The 20,510-nt window shown below is 31.0% G+C and overlaps 1 protein-coding gene across 1 annotated transcript in view; it reads right to left on the bottom strand.

Moving 5' to 3' along the window:
- The window catches only part of LOC129221032 (hemicentin-2-like), a 98,848-nt gene that overhangs the window by 42,412 nt on the left and 35,926 nt on the right, over positions 1-20,510 (bottom strand). The window contains exons 3-4 of the mRNA XM_054855468.1: positions 14,884-14,934; positions 6,113-6,448 (exon numbers count right to left, since the gene is read on the bottom strand). Of these exons, the coding sequence (XP_054711443.1) occupies positions 6,113-6,448; positions 14,884-14,934 (387 nt within the window). The remainder of the gene's footprint in view (positions 1-6,112; positions 6,449-14,883; positions 14,935-20,510) is intronic.

Genomic DNA, 20,510 nt, shown 5'->3' with positions numbered 1-20,510 from the left:
GTGTGTTCATTCCTGTACCATATCATGATATTTTAGTCAATTTCAGAATAAATAAAATTTAATTTCTAGACAATACTGAATTTGAAAGTTCTAAAAATATTGTCAGATTGTAATGCCAGTCACCATGGAATGGCCTAATTCATACCCCAAAGACAACACATATAGGCCAGTGCCAATAATGTTTCAGACCAAAAAAATTTAGAACAGGATAAAACCAGTTCGAAAGGTAAGAAAATCTAATAACATTAATAGGAAAAATAAATTACGGGCGAGCTGAGTTCGGGAAGGGGGGGTGTAGGGGGGTTTAAGGGGGGGAAAACGGTTTATCACGATTTCCGGAAAAACTAAGAGTCCTATCGAAACAAACTAAATTGCAAAGTTGTTGGTAATAAAAAGATCTACAACTTTTGCATTTGCACTTTTTTTCTATGACCTCAAAAAATATGCGAAAAATTCAAAAACCGACTTTTTGGTTTTTTTTTTTTATCTCCCACAAAAAAAAAAAAATTTTTTTTCACTAAATTTAATGAAAAGTTACCTTATTATGTCCCAAATACACTGTAATTTTTTGGATTAATTAAAATATTTATTTTTTCTCCTTATTTTGGTTCAGTAGTAAAAAAGCATCAGAATTTTCAATAAAAAATTCTCACGTCAAAATATCTGATTTTTTTTAAAAATCGGAGCAAATTTTTTTCGTTGGAATCTCTACTTTTTGATGTTATAAAAAACAAAACACAATAATATGGAAACTTTTCGCAAAAAATGAAGAAACTCAAAAAAACTCGAATTTGAAAAAAAAAAAAAAATCATCACTATTAAAAATTTTAAGCTATTTATTAAATTAACTGCAAACACAATAATTAACAGCAAACACAATTGGAAAACTGATTATTTTTCATAATATTCAAGGTTACACAGTTCGAAATTGCGGAAATTGCTCCTTTATCCCATCCTACAGTGTAGCTTGCTATTCGTAACTCCAAAAAACTATAGGGGGCACTGCAGTCACCGTCTAATGGTGGATGAGAAGGGTATAAAACAAATGCATGCTATAGCTTGATTTTTAATTATTTTAATACATTTTTATTTTCAGTTTGTGTCAATGTAACATGGAAAATTTCATTTTTTGTGTAATTAAAGTGCAAATTTTAATATATAGCTTAAAATTTTACATAGTGATGATTTTTTTTTCAAATTCGAGTTTTTTTTTATTTTTTTCATTTTTTGCGAAAAGTTTCCATAGTATTGTATATTGTTTTTTATACCATTAAAAAGTAGAGATTCCAACGAAAAACACTTGCTCCGATTTTTAAAAAAAATCAGATATTTTGACGTGAGATTTTTTGATTGAAAATTCTGATGATTTTTTACTACTGAATCAAAATTAGGAGAAAAAATAAATATTTTAAATCCAAAAAATTACAGTGTATTTGGGACATAATAAAATAACTTTTCCTTAAATTTAGTGAAAAAAAAAATTTTTTTTGTGGGAGATAAAAATTAAAAACCAAAAAGTCGGTTTTTTGAATTTTTCGCATATATTTGACGTTATAGAAAAAAAGTGCAAACGCAAAAGTTGTAGATCTTTTTATTACCAACAACTTTGCAATTTAGTTTTTTTCGATAGGACTCTTAGTTTTTCCGGAAATCGTGATAAACCGTTTTCCCCCCCTTAAACCCCCTTCACCCCCCCTTCCCGAATTCAGCTCGCCCGTAATTTATTTTTCCTATTAATGTTATTAGATTTTCTTACCTTTCTAACTGGTTTTATCCTGTTCTAAATTTTTTCGACTTTTTACCATTTTCAAAGCTATTGACACTGGTCTAATATACATTTTCTAATATCACGTCTTTGTAGTTTCTTTTTCTTGTCACCTAACCTACCTTTTTCTAACTCCAATTATTTTCCTGAACCAAGTATAATGTTAACAACATTCCACCCGCTTCAGCGCGAAAAATCCGCTCCTATTATATCCCTCGCAAAATGAACAGCACATTTTGCAAACAAAACATCGCTATTATGCCGAGAGTTTAACGTTTGACTTCCTGACGTATCTTCCATGACTATGTGACAATCCCACCCAACCATCACATTGTGTTCGTGCTGAGATAAGGGAATGAGCAGAACCCTTTCCAAGCGTAATACACGCCCATTGAAGGATTTAATAACATCACAAGAGAGTCTTTTACTGTCTCATTCATAGCATTACTCTGGAGGCTGTAGTTTATAGATAGGGGTAATGTCACTTTATGCGCCTCGCAGATGGACAAAGAGAGATTGCTCGCCTCCGCGTACATTAAATGTGCAGGGGTATTGAGACCAAGATTTAGAAGAATGTGTGCTTGGATCAATCACTGTCGTTAAGGGGAAGTTAAATTTTGTTTAGCAATTTTTACTGGAAATTATTTTGGCCTGTTTCAAAACGGGAAATAATATTGTTGACATTTTAAACAAGCGATCAAGTTAATTATTTGTCATGTTAGTGGTTGAGATAGCTATTGAAGAAGTCGCTGTTTTCTGCTGTTTTGAATATCTTGACTACCTTTTTTTTCCAAGTTATTTTAATCATCAGAGACCATTTGCTGTTTTCTGTTCTTGAAGAAATTATGATAAAATGCAACAAGGACTTCTACTGCATTACAATCTTCTGGTTTAGTTTGTGCATTCTGTGTAAAAATATAATATATATTTTGTTATTTGGTGCCAAACTTAATGATGCTGGATATGGAAAGTGTTATAAGTACTATTTATAGTTGTTTTATTATTTTTAAAAGATGCATAAAAAAGTTCTAAGTAAGAGAAATAAAAAAGTTAAAATAAGAATAAGAGGTATACATTCTTTTCCGTTTGCACAAAAAGGTCTTAAACGTACATAACCGTAGATGACAAGTTGGCACATGAGGATTGATAGTATTTCCTGCCAGTGTGGATTGGTATACATGGGGCAGACTAGACGTGCTCTCAAATTCGTATAAAAGAACATTGTGCCAAAATACCGGATTTTGAACGGTTCTCCATCGCACAACATTGTTGGTCCTGCAATCATAATTTCGATTTTTCTTTAGCCAAAATTATTCGCAGTTGTTCTTTCACTTGCAATTTATATTCTGGGGAATCTTAATACATCTGGAATGTATGTACTTTAGTACTTAATGATTTTTCGATCACGTCTTTTTCCTTAATGCTTGGATATAATTCCTTCGAAAGATTATTTTGTTGGTGACGTTTTTCTGAAGTACAGATGTCCTTATTTTTCTCACGACGTAACGTTTCCTTTTTCGGCCACTTTTCGTTTATTGACTTGTTCTTGTCTTGTATTTCTCGTTCTACCTCTAGTTTGGGCTTCGGAAACCATTCTTCCTTTTGCACAATGATGACGATGCTTGTCTTAAAACTTTGAAAAAGCTGTTTGCAAAATTTTAATCTATATTGTATTGCTTTTTTTTAATGGTATACGCGTTGTCGTAAATAGTCCATGTGGTGTGTGTGTGTGTGTGTATAAACTTAATCAGCAAAATTGGAATAAGAGCAATAGTTTATAAAATATCGGTGATAAAAATACATACAAAAGCTTTTTAAGAGTAAATATATTCAAGTATCGAAAAATATCAAAAATTGAAGGAATCCAAATCGCAATGTCTCGCAAAACATTGAGTTTATTTCTATTACAAAAAATATATACCTGGTGTATCAAAATGAAACCAAAATCGTAAAAGAAAAAAAAAGTAAATAAGTATGAAATACAATGAGAAAAAAGCTAGGTTTCTGCTCACTCTTCACAAATCATAATTTTCGAATACCAAATGTATTTTAAATGTATTCACCAGCAGTCTACTTTTCCGTTACTTCTAGACAATATTTTCGTTTTGTTAGGAGAATATCTTTTGAAGCTCACCCGTTTCAACTTGAAAATACTTTTTAAAACTTTTACCCTTCACGATTTCACAGTATACGAAACACTTTTTTTCCCTCTTTGCCGATTTGTTTCTTCCTGCTTTTAGGTCTCGGATTTTTATATACACCGAACAAAAGCAAATATATGGTAAATATTTTTCTAGACTTTTGAAACACATAGAAATAAGTACGTTTTGTAATTTCTACTAACTTTAAGATTTTTGTGTTTTTGAGTTAAAAACAACATTATAACGTTCACTCTAAAAACAATTTTTTCTTTAATAATAAATTAAAGGCTTTCAAACATAGAGCGCATCATTTTTCAACGTATCCAAACTATACATATTTTTTAATTTGTATAATGATGTAAAAATAAAAGAATAAGTGAAGAACATTACAAGGATAAAATAATTTACAGAAATTCTGTTTAAGTTACACACTAAAATACAAATTCTGTGATTTTCCGGAAAGGTACTATTTTTTTTTCTTGCGCCATTTTTTGAACACTATGTACGAAACTAATGGTTTTATTCCTCGAAAAACAGTCGCTGTTAAACAAACACAATATTTTTTTTAAATAAATAATCTGAAATAAATTATGTGTATTAAGAAAAATTAAATGGTTTCGCGTTATTAGGAAAAACAATGAAAAAACTTAACAAAATAAAGAATTCGACATTAGAACAAGCAAAAGAAAAAAAAAACATATTAATGGAATTGATGAAAAAAAATCACGTTTGGGACACTATTAAGTTATTACGTTTCGATTTTTGGCGGGGTCCTAACAATGCCAATCGTGATCTTATTGGACTATAATTGACTAGAGTAGGCAATAAAATTGAAGTAGGCAGCACTATTTTTCGTTTTGATAGCTTTAACTACATACAAAAAGACTTTCTGAAACAATTAACTACTTTTTCATACCATTAAACTACCGTTAACCATGAAGAGATTAACTTAATATAAAGTAAGATCAGGCACTCTTTCTTAATATCGTTTACTACGCTTTTGCCTGTTGATAAGCTTGATGGCTTGTTGATTACACTTTATTATCAGCTAGCCTTTCTGACGATGATAAAATTTCAGACTAGCAATATTTTGTTATTCTACATAAAACAATGGAGAGTGGCTTAATTAATTCACCTTGCTTAATTTGGTGCAGTCCCATAGGCGCAAAAAATTGACTAAAGAAAATATAAATATTAGAAGTGAAAAAATCAAGTCACGATATTTTGTTATCTTACACATAGAAAAACGGGGGGGGGGGCTGACCTACAGTGGTACAAAAAAACTTTTTTTTAAAGCTAGGGTCAAGGACATCCCATATTTCTTTTAGACTTACTAATAGTACTATGCTGTAAAAGTTTTGGCTTCTTACTCAAATGTTACGAGGACGCTCAATGACCCCTGAATTTAACATTAGCCGTAGCATAGAAAATGTCACAAATTAAGAAACTTTAATTTCCCCAGCTGTTTTTTTTTTTGTAAATAATTATTTTATATCAATGCATGTGCATATTAATAATGTATTTTATTATATGTAGCATTGTTTCTTCAGTTCAATGTATTTTTGAACCCCCCTCCCATACGTATGATGTTTGGGGGAGAGGGTTGAGCACCCGCTTTCAGTTGAAATAGGAAGCTGAAATTCTTCCAATATAGTGCTCAATGACTCCAAGTGCTCAATGACCCCTCACTTTAAGATTAGCCGTAGTATAGAAAAGGTCATACATTTAGAAACATTTAATTTCCACCAGACGTTTTTTCGTAAATAATTATTTTATTGCAATGTATATGCATAATACTCGTGTACATTATAGTATTTAGTGTTTTTTTTTTTTTATTTATTTCAGCGTATTTTTAAACCCCCCTCCTCATACTGATGAAGTTTGGGGGCGGGGGTTGAGCACCTTCTTTCGTTGAAATAGGAAGCTGAAATTCTTCCAGTATATTACTATCCACAAGTCTAAAAATATCGAGAGGCGTCCTGTTATCTAGGATAAACTTTTTTTATCATGTATTTTGAACCACCCTAGGGTGGCTTAATTGGACTAACTGGCCTTGTTTGGTGCACCCTCCTCATTTCAAAAAATGAACTAAATAAAAGGAAAATATTGGAGGGGAAAATTCAAATAACGTTATATTCCTGCATAATTCATATTTGTACACAAACTGTTATGAGAAAAAAGACTACTAAGGAGAGAAATGACTCACCAATGACGTTAAGTATCATACTGTGGGTGAACGTTCTGGCCCATCGGTAATCCACTCGGCACCTGTATATTCCTGCATCCTTCTCCTGAATCGGTTCTATTTTTAGGATAGTAGGTTTAGAAAAAGTTTCAAAGTAAGCTCTGGAGCCCAAGACACTTCCTGGAAAATGCTTCGCTTTCTCCAGGGGGCTGTTGCGAGCATCTACGCTGTAGATAGGAGCTCTGGCATCTTCTTTATACCACAGAACAAGGGAAACTTTATCTTCTGTGGAATGTTGAGTAATGTTGCAAGGTAAGTCCGCCCTGCCTCCAGTCACTGCATGGTACTCTGGCAATTCTGAAAAAGAAGGAAATAAATTCGTAAATTTTACATGTATGCAGGCATAATACCAAAGAAAAAAAATAACATACTCCTGTGAGGAAGAGCATTGTCGGAATAATTGTTGCTGTTATTTTTCTCTCTTTTTTTTGTATTTTTATGTGAAGATTTTTCTTCTAATCAAAAATGATAAAAATGCTTTTGAAGTGAAAAAAATAAACCTATGTTTCGTTGCCTGGATGCCAAAAATATTTTGTTTTAAAGAGGAATCTTATAATTCATCCAAACCTAACCTGAAAGCGTCGTAATGCTGTGGTCATGATCTACGTATCCATGTCAGTGCTGCCAAGTTAGGTTTGCCCCATCAACCAAGTGTCTTTTTACTTAAATTTACACAAAATTTCTATTTTGCTCACTACCGAATGAATGTTGAGTTTTTTTTTTTTTTGACGCGACCACACGTGCATACATACCAAAGAACGTATAGACATCCGAAATATCCATTTTAACGTTTCCCGACTTAATTACAACACATTTTCTCGTGACGTCTGTATGCACGTATTTATGTGCGTATGTACGTATGTGTGTATGTATGTCGTATAACTCAATAACGGTATGTCCTAGAAAGTTTAAAATTGGTACGTAGACTCCTGGTTGGGTCTAGTTGCGCACCGGCCCTTTTGGTTGTATTCGAGTTTTTCTAAAGGGATCTTTTGCACCTTTTTGGGGGAGTCATTGTTAATTTCGATGCAAACTCAAGTGGTGTTATAGTTTGGAGGACACTTGGCGATATATCGCCAGTCTTTTGGTCGCCAAGTTTAGTTATTTTTAGCAAAGTTTGGCTAAAAATTTGGCGTATTTTTTTAAACTGGTTTAAATTTGGCCACTGTTGGTGATATTTAGAGAGTTTTCTCTTTAAATCACAATAAAAAGGAATAACCGGGAAATAACATTAAATTGGTGTAAAAGGAAGTCATGTGATGCACACATCAGCTCGTTTTTTAATTGGATCATTTAAAAGTTTCGGGAAAATGTAAGGAATCACAAAATTATCTTTGAAAGAAAAAATAATTGTATATATTTATGCATTTCATTATTGCATTAACTTTTTTTCTTGTTCTCAAAAAAAAAAAATAAATAAATAAATAATAATAAATGGACATTAGTAAAGCCTACTAATTTGGTTTCGATTTGCAACACCTAAGAGACAATGTCAGTTTATCTATGCAATTCATATTGCGTAATTACACATTTGAATGACTTAAAAACATGCATAAAAAGTAAACTTGTTCTAAATTTAATTTTTGCAAACAGGATTTATTTTCCTACTAAAAATGAGAGCATTGAACTCACAAATTCTGATTCCTGCTTCAAGCAATAGATACTTGTTCATGTAGCCTAAAAAAATCCAGTAATAATTAAATTAAAAAAAAACAATGGAAACTTATTTCGTTACACTGTAGAGACATTTATTACTTAACTGATCGTCGAATGCTTGAAATCTTGAAAGATAATAACAATCTCAGGTGCAAAATCGGTACCACACTGACAGGTATGTATTCACAAAGTGCCCAGCACTTGAATTTTGATACTCAGAAGGTAATTAAGATGTCATTAGTTGATGTCGTAATTTTGGGTTGTCCTGATCTCATTAGCGAAAGAGAAAGAGAGAAAAGCTTTAAATCTCAGGGCTCTCACAAGAGATAAAACTACAAATATTTGGAGAAATATCTAACAGACTGAGAACAAAGTTTTTATCTTGAAAACATCATTTGTAGAAGCTTAATGTCTTTTTTATGCAGATCATTTCAAAAGAAATGGAGGACTTCAAAGCTTGTCGCTAGGACAAGAGAGAATAGAAGCTATCTGAAAAAGGATGTTGAATAGCTGAATCAATATTGCATTAATATTCGGGTGATAAACTCAGATTCGGCCATTACTGTGACACATTCAAATTAGAACATTTTCTACAATGTATAAAATGATAACTGTACAAATTTTTGTATACGTAAGTATAAACGACTAAAACTGATTGTTTAATTTTATTGTAATTACATCTTGAATAATAATAATTTACCTATTCAGAAAATTACCGTTTTACCAAGTATAATAAAGACTGCTAATTATTCTAACATAAAAGTTTATTTGGTACATTTCACGTCCGAAGAAAATTTTAAACTTTTGTGCTAGTGTGATGAAATACCTCAAAATTAAAAGTATATAGAATCATTGCAATAAATTGAACATTTTATCTTGTTGACCTATTTTATTATTATTCTTATTATTGTTATTGTTATAATTATTATTATTTGTTTTGTTTTTGGTTCACTGAACTCCCTTTCAATTCTGAAAACATAAAGAGTAGGGTAGCCCAAAGAGCGGTAGGTCGCCTGAAGTGGTTAGGCATTCGTATGCCACCGCATTGTGTACAAGCGGCGAAGCATACGTATGTTGCATTTACTCGAATACTCCCAAGTTTCAATCAATCCCAGCGAAGCAGCGGTGAAGCGGCATGGCGTACTCAGACTTTAAATTAGAAAAATATTTATATATACTTATATATTTCTTAAAAAAAAACTAAAGGTTTGAAACTTGTAATTAGATAAGGACAAGCTCCTTTTTTTTTCAATTTTCAATAATATTACGTTATTCTGACACCAGTCACCTATAAATTGCGATTAAAGAAAAAAAAATGTTTCGGAAAAGCAGGTACATCCGCTCTCTATATTTTTTTGGCAAATGTGCTGATTTAGATTTTCTATTTAAATAGAATAAGCATAACTTAAAAAAAGTTATTTTTATGACGTCAATTTGCTAGTTATTTATGTTTTATAAACAAAAAATGTGCTGACTTATAATTGAAACTCTAACTTATTATTTTTTTTATATTTTTTAAATGGCTGTGGGTTAGTGAGTTGATTCAATAATTTATTACTTCATATTTGATTGACAACTGTGCCAAATCCCAATTTGTTAAGCTTACCTGCTTTACCCAAACGCCTTACCCACTTTAGGCCCTCTGGTCGGGCAAAACGGGTTTTTCAAGTGTTTGCAATATTTGATAATAAATAAACATTGAGTTTGAAATAATGCAAGAATTTCTTTTATTTTCAAGTTCATGATCCCTGCTAGGAAATAGGATCAAAAACTACAATTTTTAATCGTTCTTTTTTAAACTACCTACTTTCGGCCACCCTCTCCTATATTCACGTTCATTTCAAGATTATTAAAACTTAAATATCGGAAATAACTTAAGGGGATTTCCAAACAAGTCAACTTTACGAGGACAGTTCCTTTTCTCGTTGTCACTTTTCCATGTGTAAACACTATTTATAGACAGGTCAAATACTCTGTAAGGTTGATAAGAAAATAATATACTTTAGCTTCAGAGGTTGAAAGTGGAAAAACGATCCTCTACATCACTGTGCACGTGTTTAATCACATGCTTGTAAAATGAATGCATAGGAAAATAACGTGTGAATACTTATAGATGCTTCTTAAAAAGTAAATCGCAACAACAAATAAATCCCAATACCAATTCAACAAAATTTGAATCTATTTTTAAAATCATAGGTTGTTTCATATTCCTTTTAAGATTAGAAAATAGCAAATCTTGATTATGAACCTGAACGAATTAACAGAAGAGGCATTAAAAGAAAGGTAGGATTTATAGTCATAGACTAATTACACACCGATGAAGAATGTTGTAAGGTTGATGAAAATGTCCATATCTTTCTACGAGTGAGATTGAATTCAAATACAAATCTCCTGTTAACTAGTTATTCTACAATTTATTTGGATTACACGTAAAAATTATTATTATTATTTTTAAATAATTTTTTGCTGCATCTAAAAAGCATTTCCGTATAATAGAAAAATAAACTTAGTAACGCAACATCCTATAAAAGTCAAGGCATACTATGCACATCTCAGTTTAAGAGACCAATGATTGTGGGTTGGTTTTCTGGTCAAGTGGTCAACCTTACGCAGAACCATCAGGTTAGTTTCGAAGCACATTAGTACTCATTTTATCGACTCACTAAAGGGATGCAAGGCTTAATTTATGAATAATATCTATTTATATGTAATAGTTTAGATTTTCCATCTAGCAGAATGATATGCTGATTCTTATTTTTAAACTTGAACTTTATTTCGAAATTTTAAAGACACAGATTAAAAAAAAGAAAATGCATCTTTTCAAAATAGTAGTTTTGCATTTAAATTTATTTTTACCAGAACATATTTCTTAAGTACTGAAGAAACGTTTCTATTGCCACAATAATTATTTATCATTATAGCAATTCTTAAATTGAGTCAAGTGAATAATTTTTATAAAACAATTAAAATGCTATATTATTTATACAGCAAAATGTGGAAAACCTAAAGTTTTACTTCAATAAGTTGACTTTATTACTTTATTAGCCAGTTAGTCACGCTATACATTTTAACTTCTAAAACTAAATGGCAAACATAAAGTATTACTTAATTCTTTGAACTGTCATGTATTTCATATTATTCCGAATAGTGCTTTATACTTGTAAAGTAATTATTTTGATGGATGTACTTCAAAATATTTTATGCAGAAAAATGATGAAAAATAGAATATACATATGCAAATTCTAAGAAAACATCTTTGGTAGTATTTCTCAACATTCATCAATTATTATTTGTTTACATAATTCAGCTGAATTCCCAGAAAAGATAAATTTCATCCCATTTTTCAGAAATAATGAATTTAAAAATTACAGTTCGTATATCGCTGAAAAGGAGAGCTTTGAAATATAATAATGATTAATCTCTCAATCCAAATGCCACGCTCAGCTGGCAGGTAGATTTGCATTCGTGGAAATCTAAGCGCTAGAATTTTGATGCGTAAAAGGTAATTAAGACGTCATTAGTTGATGTTGTAATTTAGAGGTGCAGATTTGGACGGTACCTCATTAAGTAACGGCGTTATTGAACGGATAAAATATAAGTGTCACTAAAATTAGTGATTTTTTTTGCAGTGCTTCAAATTTCGGAAATAAAATTAGTTGTTTTCTTTTCTTTGTATGTTGTTTTTTTCTAAGTATTGTTAGAAATTATTGGAAGTGACTAAAAAATTGAGTTTTTTTTTTTTTTTTTTTCAAAATTAGATACACATTTGAGACGAGACAAGATGCATTTGAGACATTGATGATTGATTAATGGGGATATTAATAACAATAGTATTAGAAATTATTACATTTAACTGTGACATATTTCGACAAAAGCAAAAATGCGGCAAAAAATAAATACTATTTACTTTAAAAAATGAACTTTTGATTTTCTAAATGGAGAAATGTGTATTTACGTCCGGTTGTATCTTTTATATTGGTTTGTTTTTCAGTCATGTCGATTTGTGCCTGTATGCGTATTTCAGTCGATGTTTTTTCTTACATAGGGTAAAGTCAATATATTTCGGCCCTTCTAAGTCCTTCGGCTTATGATTAGCATATGCTAGGATTAAACCGCATATGTTTATTTAAGATTAAATACAAAAAAACGCAATTTGTCATCCGCGAAAAATAAGTAAATAAATAAATAAATAAAAATAAAAATAACATAAATAAATAAAATAAAAAAGAAGTATCTCCTGACTGAAAAAACGTCTGTCCTAGTTTTGTTCACCCATCCAATTCACATACTAAAAGAGGTAATAATCGGTTTAAAACCCAGTAGTAATAATATATACAGATACGGAATCGTATTAAAGAAAATCATCACAAAATATATATTTTTTTTTATCGAAGTACATAACTAACAAATGTAAGATTGATTTATCAAGCCTCCAAGAAGCGTCCCAAATGTTTTGTTTACGCCCCGGAGCAGATTTTGTGTTATCCATGAGGTGCATTGAGGGCAACGCACCATATTTCCCCATATTTGTCTTCATAAAAACGTGTTTGGCACAAAAGATTCTATGCATAAGAAGGGTTTTTTTTTTTTTTTTTTTTTTCAATTTTGGTAAGGGGCGAAAATATAAAACATCAAATTCGCAAGTATAGCAGTTTTTGCTCTGCATGCAGTGAACCTAAACGTAGCTATCTGCTTAGATCATTCAGTTTGAATCATGCCCTAAACGAGTATGCCAAATACATCAAAATAAACACATTTTAATTCCTTTTAAATGAGCATTGAGAAACAGTACTACGTTATATAATGTTTTCAAAAATCAGAAAAAAGTTCTCACAAACGGCTACGCAGTGGACTAGATTCATGAAACTTCCACAAATAAATAGTGTTTTTAAGTGCTGGATAAAATATCGCTGGTTGTGACACCTAGTGTGAGACCAAAGAAACATAGGGAACGCGATTGGGCATGGGTGTGATATTTGGTTTTCATCGGGAATGTTTGGTATTGTAATTCATATACTATAAATGTACCATTCTATTATATACAAGTATATTTAATTGTAATGTAATATATTTGTTGCTGTAAAATGCTAAAAAATATTTACTACAAAACTATTCTTTAGACTTTGCCTATTTTCATGTTGAATAAACTAACATTTTATCATTAATATTAAAAGCACCATATCTAAAACTACTTTTCAAGCGAGTTTTGTCGAAAATACGATTTATTAAGACGTGATTTTTAATCTCTTGTAGAAAGGAATAAAAAATGGAGCACGAGAAATACGTTTTCTTACAACAGCACACCTGAACATAAACGATCAAAAACTAAGGGAAAAATTCAAGTTTGGCAATTTCCTCTACCTATTGACAAAGCATTACATCAAATAAAATGCTAAACGAATTCTTTTCTCCAGAGAGCTATTGATTCCGGAGTTTGTTCTTGCATTGTATCCGGTGTTTTTGTCCGCAGGAAATATTCTAAAAAGTTTCAAAATAATGAAATGCATGGAGAAAGATAAAAAAAGAAATCGTGAGACAAAAATAAACAATTATGCTTTGATCAACGGGACATAAACGAAGAATAAATTGCATTAACACTTAATATCTCTTGAGAAATTATATAGTTATAGTTTTTTTCTTATGGGCAATAACAAAACAAAACAAAAAAATGTTTTGACGAAACTCTGAGACTTTCTGCAGGTTTAGAAATGGATATAAAACTGGAACTACCTTTAACTGCTCTTGTGCAACACTTGATTTTTTTTTTTACTATTATTAAAAAATAGATCTGAGAGCTTTAAGGTTCTTTTTTCAGTTATGCAGAGGATTTTAAATGGAAAATGTCAGGGAAAACCCGTGAACCCCCCTATTTAATAATTTTCCCTTTATTTCTTCTTCTTTTTAGTTTGAGGAAGGGTTTGCTACATGAGAAAAAACTTTTGAAACCTTATTTTTATTACTAGCTGTTCAAGAATTGGGATGTGGTTATAAACTGTTTGGTCTACCCAACCTTACATTTGTTACTTCCAAATAGGGAGATATATTGAAGTATAAGCACAGACGTATTTATTTCTGCTTTTGATTCTATACCAAAAATGTTTATCAGACATCTGTAGTCAATCAGAATAGTGGAGCAACGAATCTGGATCATGTCATGACAACTATATGCGCTTTATTGCACCAATATTTTTGATTATATTTTCATTAAATGCCTAGGTTGGGAATTTTCTTAAACTGAGGATAAGACTTTTAACATATGGCATTTTAACTGCTACTAATTAAACACAGCAGTTCCAAAACAGAATTTTTTAAAGAAAGATGCATCTGAAGGGGTCTGGATTTTCTTCCTGCGACATGTTTCGAACAAAAACGGGTTTGTAAAAAATCAGTTAAAAACTTTGTACTATGGAATGAGTAAAACGACAACAACGTGTATAAAGTACAAATAAAGTATTAAAGTAATTGTAATAAAGTAATACATTATTTGTCGTTCGGTCGACATTATATGGACTTTAGTTCTTCTTTTATGCACTGATGAAGGGGCTTGCATTTGACAGCCCCGAAACACCTCTTTGCTGAGTTTTTAACTCTATTTTAATACTTTATTTGTACTTTATACACGTCGTGGTCGTTTTAATCAAAAACTGCTTTGTTGTCACAAAATAGAAAATAGACGGAGCGACATACACATATGTTGCCATCTTAAAATGATATTTTAATTTATTTTTTAGTACTTAATACAGTCGAGCCCGCTTATTAGAATATCGATTAAAAGAATATCCCGCTTAATATAATACATTTTCAATGCACAAAACCAATGTAATGTGGTATTTTGATCCCGGATAGTGGAATATCCCTCTTATTAGAATATTTTTTCGTGGCAAAATGGATATTCCATTAAGCGGGTTCGACTGTAGTTGTTTTTATAAGACTTACTTTTGCTTTTCAAAAGGCTATTTTTGCAATACATTTATACTTCTCTGATGCTGCGTTTTTACCTTTATCTTCTATTGTAGAATAAGTTAATTAAATTTATTCCAATGCCTTTTATACAAAATAATATTAATTTCACTTACGTTGATTTTCATCTTCAAAAGTCATGCTTCTTAATTTAATCCCTGGAATTCCTAAAAGAAAAACAAAACATTACTTGCATTGTTAGCAAAATATTCTAAGCAGAAAATGATACGATTTAAAAACATTTTAACAGCAAACGGTTTAAAATGTCCGATGTTACTTTTTTTTTCTGTTTTTCCTAACGTTGCCTGTATTTATAATGTAGATCAGTTCTTGGGTTTTTGCAGTTTGTGAGACAATTTGCGCAATTTTCATATTTTTTAAGAACTCTTGTATTATTCTTTCTTTTTTTTGTTAGGTTTCAGCATATTTAGGCCACGTTCCTCGTTGCATATTTAATTTAAGTTTTCAAAGGAGCACGATAATTAATTTTGCCGTTACAAATCATTTAAGCCTTCTAATGCAAAACCTTAACCTATTTTTTCAATTTATGTGTCACTATTGAATTCCATAAAACTTCAGCGTGCATAAAGAATTTAACAGCGTGCGATGTAACCAATAGAACTCATTACTACGATAATCGTAATATTAAATAAAATCTTGGATGTATGCGATTGTAGTATTGTTTTTCCAAAAAAAATCATAATACATTGTATTACATAATTACATTACGTTGGTGAGGAATCTTTAGTATGTAAAATGGTAAGCAGTATTAGGTTTATTAATATTAAATTAAAAATTACTAAGGAAACTTGAAAATATATTATCCTACTTTAACTGTGAAATCCGCCTAAAGGGAGAAATAATCAAGCATGATTTTATCCAAGAAAAGTAGCTGATTAAGTAGACCAATGATTAAGTGGTCCTAATAGTCACAAGGCTTCGTGTATAAACACACATTATATTCCTATTATATCATAGCTTGCCCCTCTTTTAGCCTATTTTTCCTGTAAAAGAGAGAAAGAAAAAAGAAACACGAAAGAAAGCCAAATGCATCTTAAAAATATCGCAAAAAAAGTTAAAATAAGTAAAGTATTTAGTATTATAAGTAAAGTAATAATAAGTATTATGTAGGTTATGGCTGAACTAAATGTTTTTTGAAGATAAATAAATTAAAAGCAATAAAAAAACTTAGATTTTCACCTATACTGTATGTTCTTTAAAAATATATTTTTCTTAAATGTGACAATCCATTGCCAACGATGAACGACATATTTTAATATAATGTTTTGTTTATATCTGGTAAGTTAAAAATAGTCTTATTTTTAATGTAGGCTATAAATTATTTCAGCTTTAGCTGTGAGACTAGTTTAAGATTATTTAGTTGTGAAACAAATACAATGTTATTGTATATATTTACATTGTATACATGCAGCTTAATTCACAAAAATGTAGTGGACAAAAAAAATTGCATTACATCTGCTTCTTCTCGTCACTCTTGTTAAACAGCTTGATTTTCTACAAAACGTTACACTTCAAAATATGTACATATGTAATGAGCGAGCCTAAGAAAATCCAAGAATTCTCTTCTCTTCTTGAAGCAGTAATTAGAGAAGTTTCTTTTTTTGTGGTCAAAGTAAATGAAAGTACTTTTAAACTACGTTCACAGCACAGAAATAAAAACGAAAATGAAGATTTAATTCCGCGAAGAGTCTTTTTAGAATAATAGTGAGGAAGGAATCTTAAGCAAAGTTTTCTTATTAAATATCAATGCAGACGTCTTGATTTGAAAATTAGGATTCATTTAATATAGTTTGTCAGGTATGAATTGCAACAGATAAATTATTAATGTGAGCAATGTCTTTTTTTGAGCTTTTATATTGAAGCAAAAACTTAGGGTTTAATCGACCCCGTTGTTTGACGACATGCTGCAACGAAAAAGACAATCAATCAAAACCAGATTTATCCCATTTTGTACTTGTTTGGTAGAACGCAAAAAAAGTGGAATCTGCTCGTAATTTATGCTCGTTTTGTTTTTTAATTGGGATTTTAAAAGTATTTTCACGAATGAGCTGGTAATAGTAAAGTTATACTAGTATACATTTCCCTAAACAAGATTACTAGAAAATGCTGTGTTTGTCCACTGGTATGGAGTATTCATTCACTTAATTGTGGTTACTTTTTTTAAACCGACTGCAAATACAGGCGATTATCTGTTCATACCAAATGACTTTTATTTATTTATTTACTTTGTTAACTCATAGCGTCTCACTTAGAGAGCCAAATTTGGTGATCCTTTTTAGGTAAATAGGGGAAGGTCGAAAAAAGTCTCATTTCTTTGATAACCTGTATTTGTTGTTAAGTAAAAAAGTTATGGAAAAAAGGTATGTTTCATTAATTTATTTCCCTATTGTACGATTTAACCGCAATACTAACAGAAATCATAGTGACAATTTTGAATAATGAACTCTCTGAAACAAACCAGAAATTAGTTGATATCTTTGATCAATGGCATTTTGAATCTTAATCTAATACTAATAATTGTTTATGGGACACTAACATGTCATTTTATCTTGCGTTACTAGCACTGTTTTGAAATATAAACTAGTTTAGGAAACTGTTGATACTCAAGTAGTTGGCATCAAATCACCGCACAAAACAATCTCCAAGCAACATTAGTTTTTAGCTTAAAATTTGCTCTTTATTTTAAAGGCGTTGATATAATTTTTTGTTCAAATGTAGAGCATTTATATGAAAAATTAAGGTGATGTTTTGATGGTAACATCACACTACTTTTTAAATACTCTTACATTATTGAAAATGAAATAAAAATATTTTTGAAGAAAAAAAAAATGGATCCGACTTCAAAACTGCAGCTGAAAATTGCCTTAAAAATTAAACACACACACACTTACACACACATATATATATATATATATATATATATATATATATATATATATATATATATATATATATATATATATATGTGTGTGTGTGTGTGTGTGTGTATTTAAATTAATCTTACTCCATATCAGCAGGAGCATCATCTAATTCAAAACTATATCGGATCAGATCTAAGCAATTTTTCAAGTATTTTACTAAGTAACAACTTATTGGATTCGAAGATTATTAGTATTTTAGTTTTTTGTCAAATAAAACAACTTTTAGACCAACATGTTATATAATGGTTTTCATTAAAAAAATCAGGCCTTCATATTTATAATATTAAAAGTGAAGCTTGAAAAAAATATAATCATTAAGCCTAAATCACAGTATTTTATCCATTCAAAAATAAAAATTCATTTTGAAAACATTATAATAAGTCTTTGGGTCAAATCTCTCTAGTTAGCTTGGGTCAAAGCTGCCTAGTTAGCGTTTATTGTTATCCTACAAGTTTTAGCAATTTAGATTAAAATTACATAAAACTACTACATATCAATAGATAACTAAAAAAGTGACTAACACATGCATATTTTTAAAATTTATTTCCCTCAAAACTGGAGGTTGAATTCTAAAAATTTTCAATATCTTTACTTTTATGGTGCAGTTTAGTTTAACAACGAATTTCTTGAAAACCACTGATAACTCTGAAATTGCTTGTCCCTGCAAAATACTGATTGTGTGAGGTCAAACAACAATATGACTAAAATAAATGCCGAAATTTTCCCTAAATATCCTTTTCATAGAAAAAATTCCTCATGGGTCAAGTCTGTCGATGGGTCAAACCTCACAAGTTTTCCAATAACTGTTTTTAAAAATATCTCTTTAAAGATCAAAATGAACATTTAGCTTATTTCCAGCATTCGAAACCAAATTCAGAACCTGAAAAACACAAAAACCAAAATACCTAAATAAAAGCCACATTTTTTGATTTATATCAAAAAACGCATCAGCATGGGTTGTCATTTTGAAAAACACAACTTATTGACTTAAAATTATTCGGAAGGGAGAGGGGGGTGTCTCTGAGATTAATTTCGGATGTATCTATCAATAGCATTCCAGCCTTGTGGCACGTTCTTATCATAATTTACTGTTTCCACTGATTTTCGTCGTGTAGCTCTATAACAATGGGTACGTAGTTTTCTTCATAAAACATATTGCCAGACAATTGACACTTCAAACTGTCAAACATAATTAATCGTGCCAATTTTGTCCGTCTACTGTAAACTGCCCCATATTTCCAGATGTTTGACAGCTGAATAAGTTTATTAAATATTAAAACGTAGAAATGATTAATCAGTTGTTAGGTATATTTCAATAAAAAGGTAGCGTCGATTCAGCATCTCTATAATTGGGACTTGGTTGGTGATCACACTAGTCTGGATATTTTGAATCTTCTTCGGAAACTTTCGCCCGGACACAGCATTCATTTCCAATGGATTCCTTCACATGTCGGTGTTGAAGGCAATGAAAGAGTTGATTCCCTGGCTAGGTCTGCTGCTGAGGAGGGTGTGAGTCCTCCTTGTGAACTCACCTTTTGTGAGATTTCCACCAAGGCAACAATTGAGTTGAATATAAGAGTGAAAATTCCTTCCACCCACTCATGGTACTTTGTAAAATGTCTGTGTGAATCCTTCAAACTCAGACGTAGATCACACCAAACCGCCTACACCAGATTTTTAAGTGACCACACGAGAGCCTTCGGATTTTGTGGGGGTCTCAAGGTCTTTACGGAGTGCCACTGGTGTTCTCCTGGTAAGACCTCAACCAGCTCACATTTTGACTTGCTTGGGTTTTACAAGGGATGAGGTCCTTTGCAGCCCACAATTTTTCCTGGACTTACTGGAGATATTTGGATTTATAAGGATTGCCTAACCCTGCGAGAAAATTTCGAGATAAGTAACAACAACAGAAGATAGCGTTTATTATATTTTTTTCTCGTATCTAAATTTCCATTTTACCCAGTTATCATATTTTTTCTACACTTCTCTGCATTTTTCTCTCAATAACAAGACAAATACTCATAAATTGGGTAGATGCTCAGCTATAGCTTATGCTTCTGTTTGAGTATGTTGTACGCTTTTATTCTTTTCCCCCCTTTCATTCGCGATAACCATACGCAATAAAACGTTTAATTTTATTTCAGGTTTGAATATTTTATGCTTAATTTCCTTTAAAATTTATTACTATGCTTTAAATTTTGTATTTTGGTTCATCTTTTCAGTCAGGGATTTTTTGAGCAATCACATTACATTGCTTTTTGTTCTCACTTGACGGTTTTGATGTTCCTATGATTTTATTCCCCCCCCCCCCGACTCCCTCTGCAGCACCACCGTCTTACAGGTCTGAAAATGTCAGAACTTCATTACACAAAAGAATGCAAGATATTAAAATAAGTGCAGAATCGCAGAAATAAAGAACACTTAATGAAAACTGTCGAATATTTCAAACCCTGTCATCTTCGAACTCACTCTCAATTATATACGCATAATTTAACAGTGCTTCTAAATAGAAATCGTTCTCCTTTTTACTGATAATGGAGCAATTAGCAGAGGTTCCCTTTAAACAAAAAAGACAAAGCAAGGAAATTGGAATCCGAAATGAAATAAGGTTGTCGTGTGATTCTGGATTTAATTTGAATTAATGAGGGTGGAACATTTCCTGAAAATAAAATGAGAGAGAAAAGTGCATACAATTCTTGGAATGTACAAAAACTGACGAGAAAATTTCGACTTCCGAAAATGTTCGCCAAAGTTCTTTATTTCTTTTGTTCTCCTTATTTTTATTCTATATTCAATCGAAC

The sequence above is a fragment of the Uloborus diversus genome, chromosome 4 (genome assembly GCF_026930045.1).
Source record: "Uloborus diversus isolate 005 chromosome 4, Udiv.v.3.1, whole genome shotgun sequence".
NCBI lineage: Eukaryota > Metazoa > Arthropoda > Arachnida > Araneae > Uloboridae > Uloborus > Uloborus diversus.
Note: the sequence above shows the minus strand (reverse complement) of the source record. Positions and strands in the feature narration are given on the sequence as shown.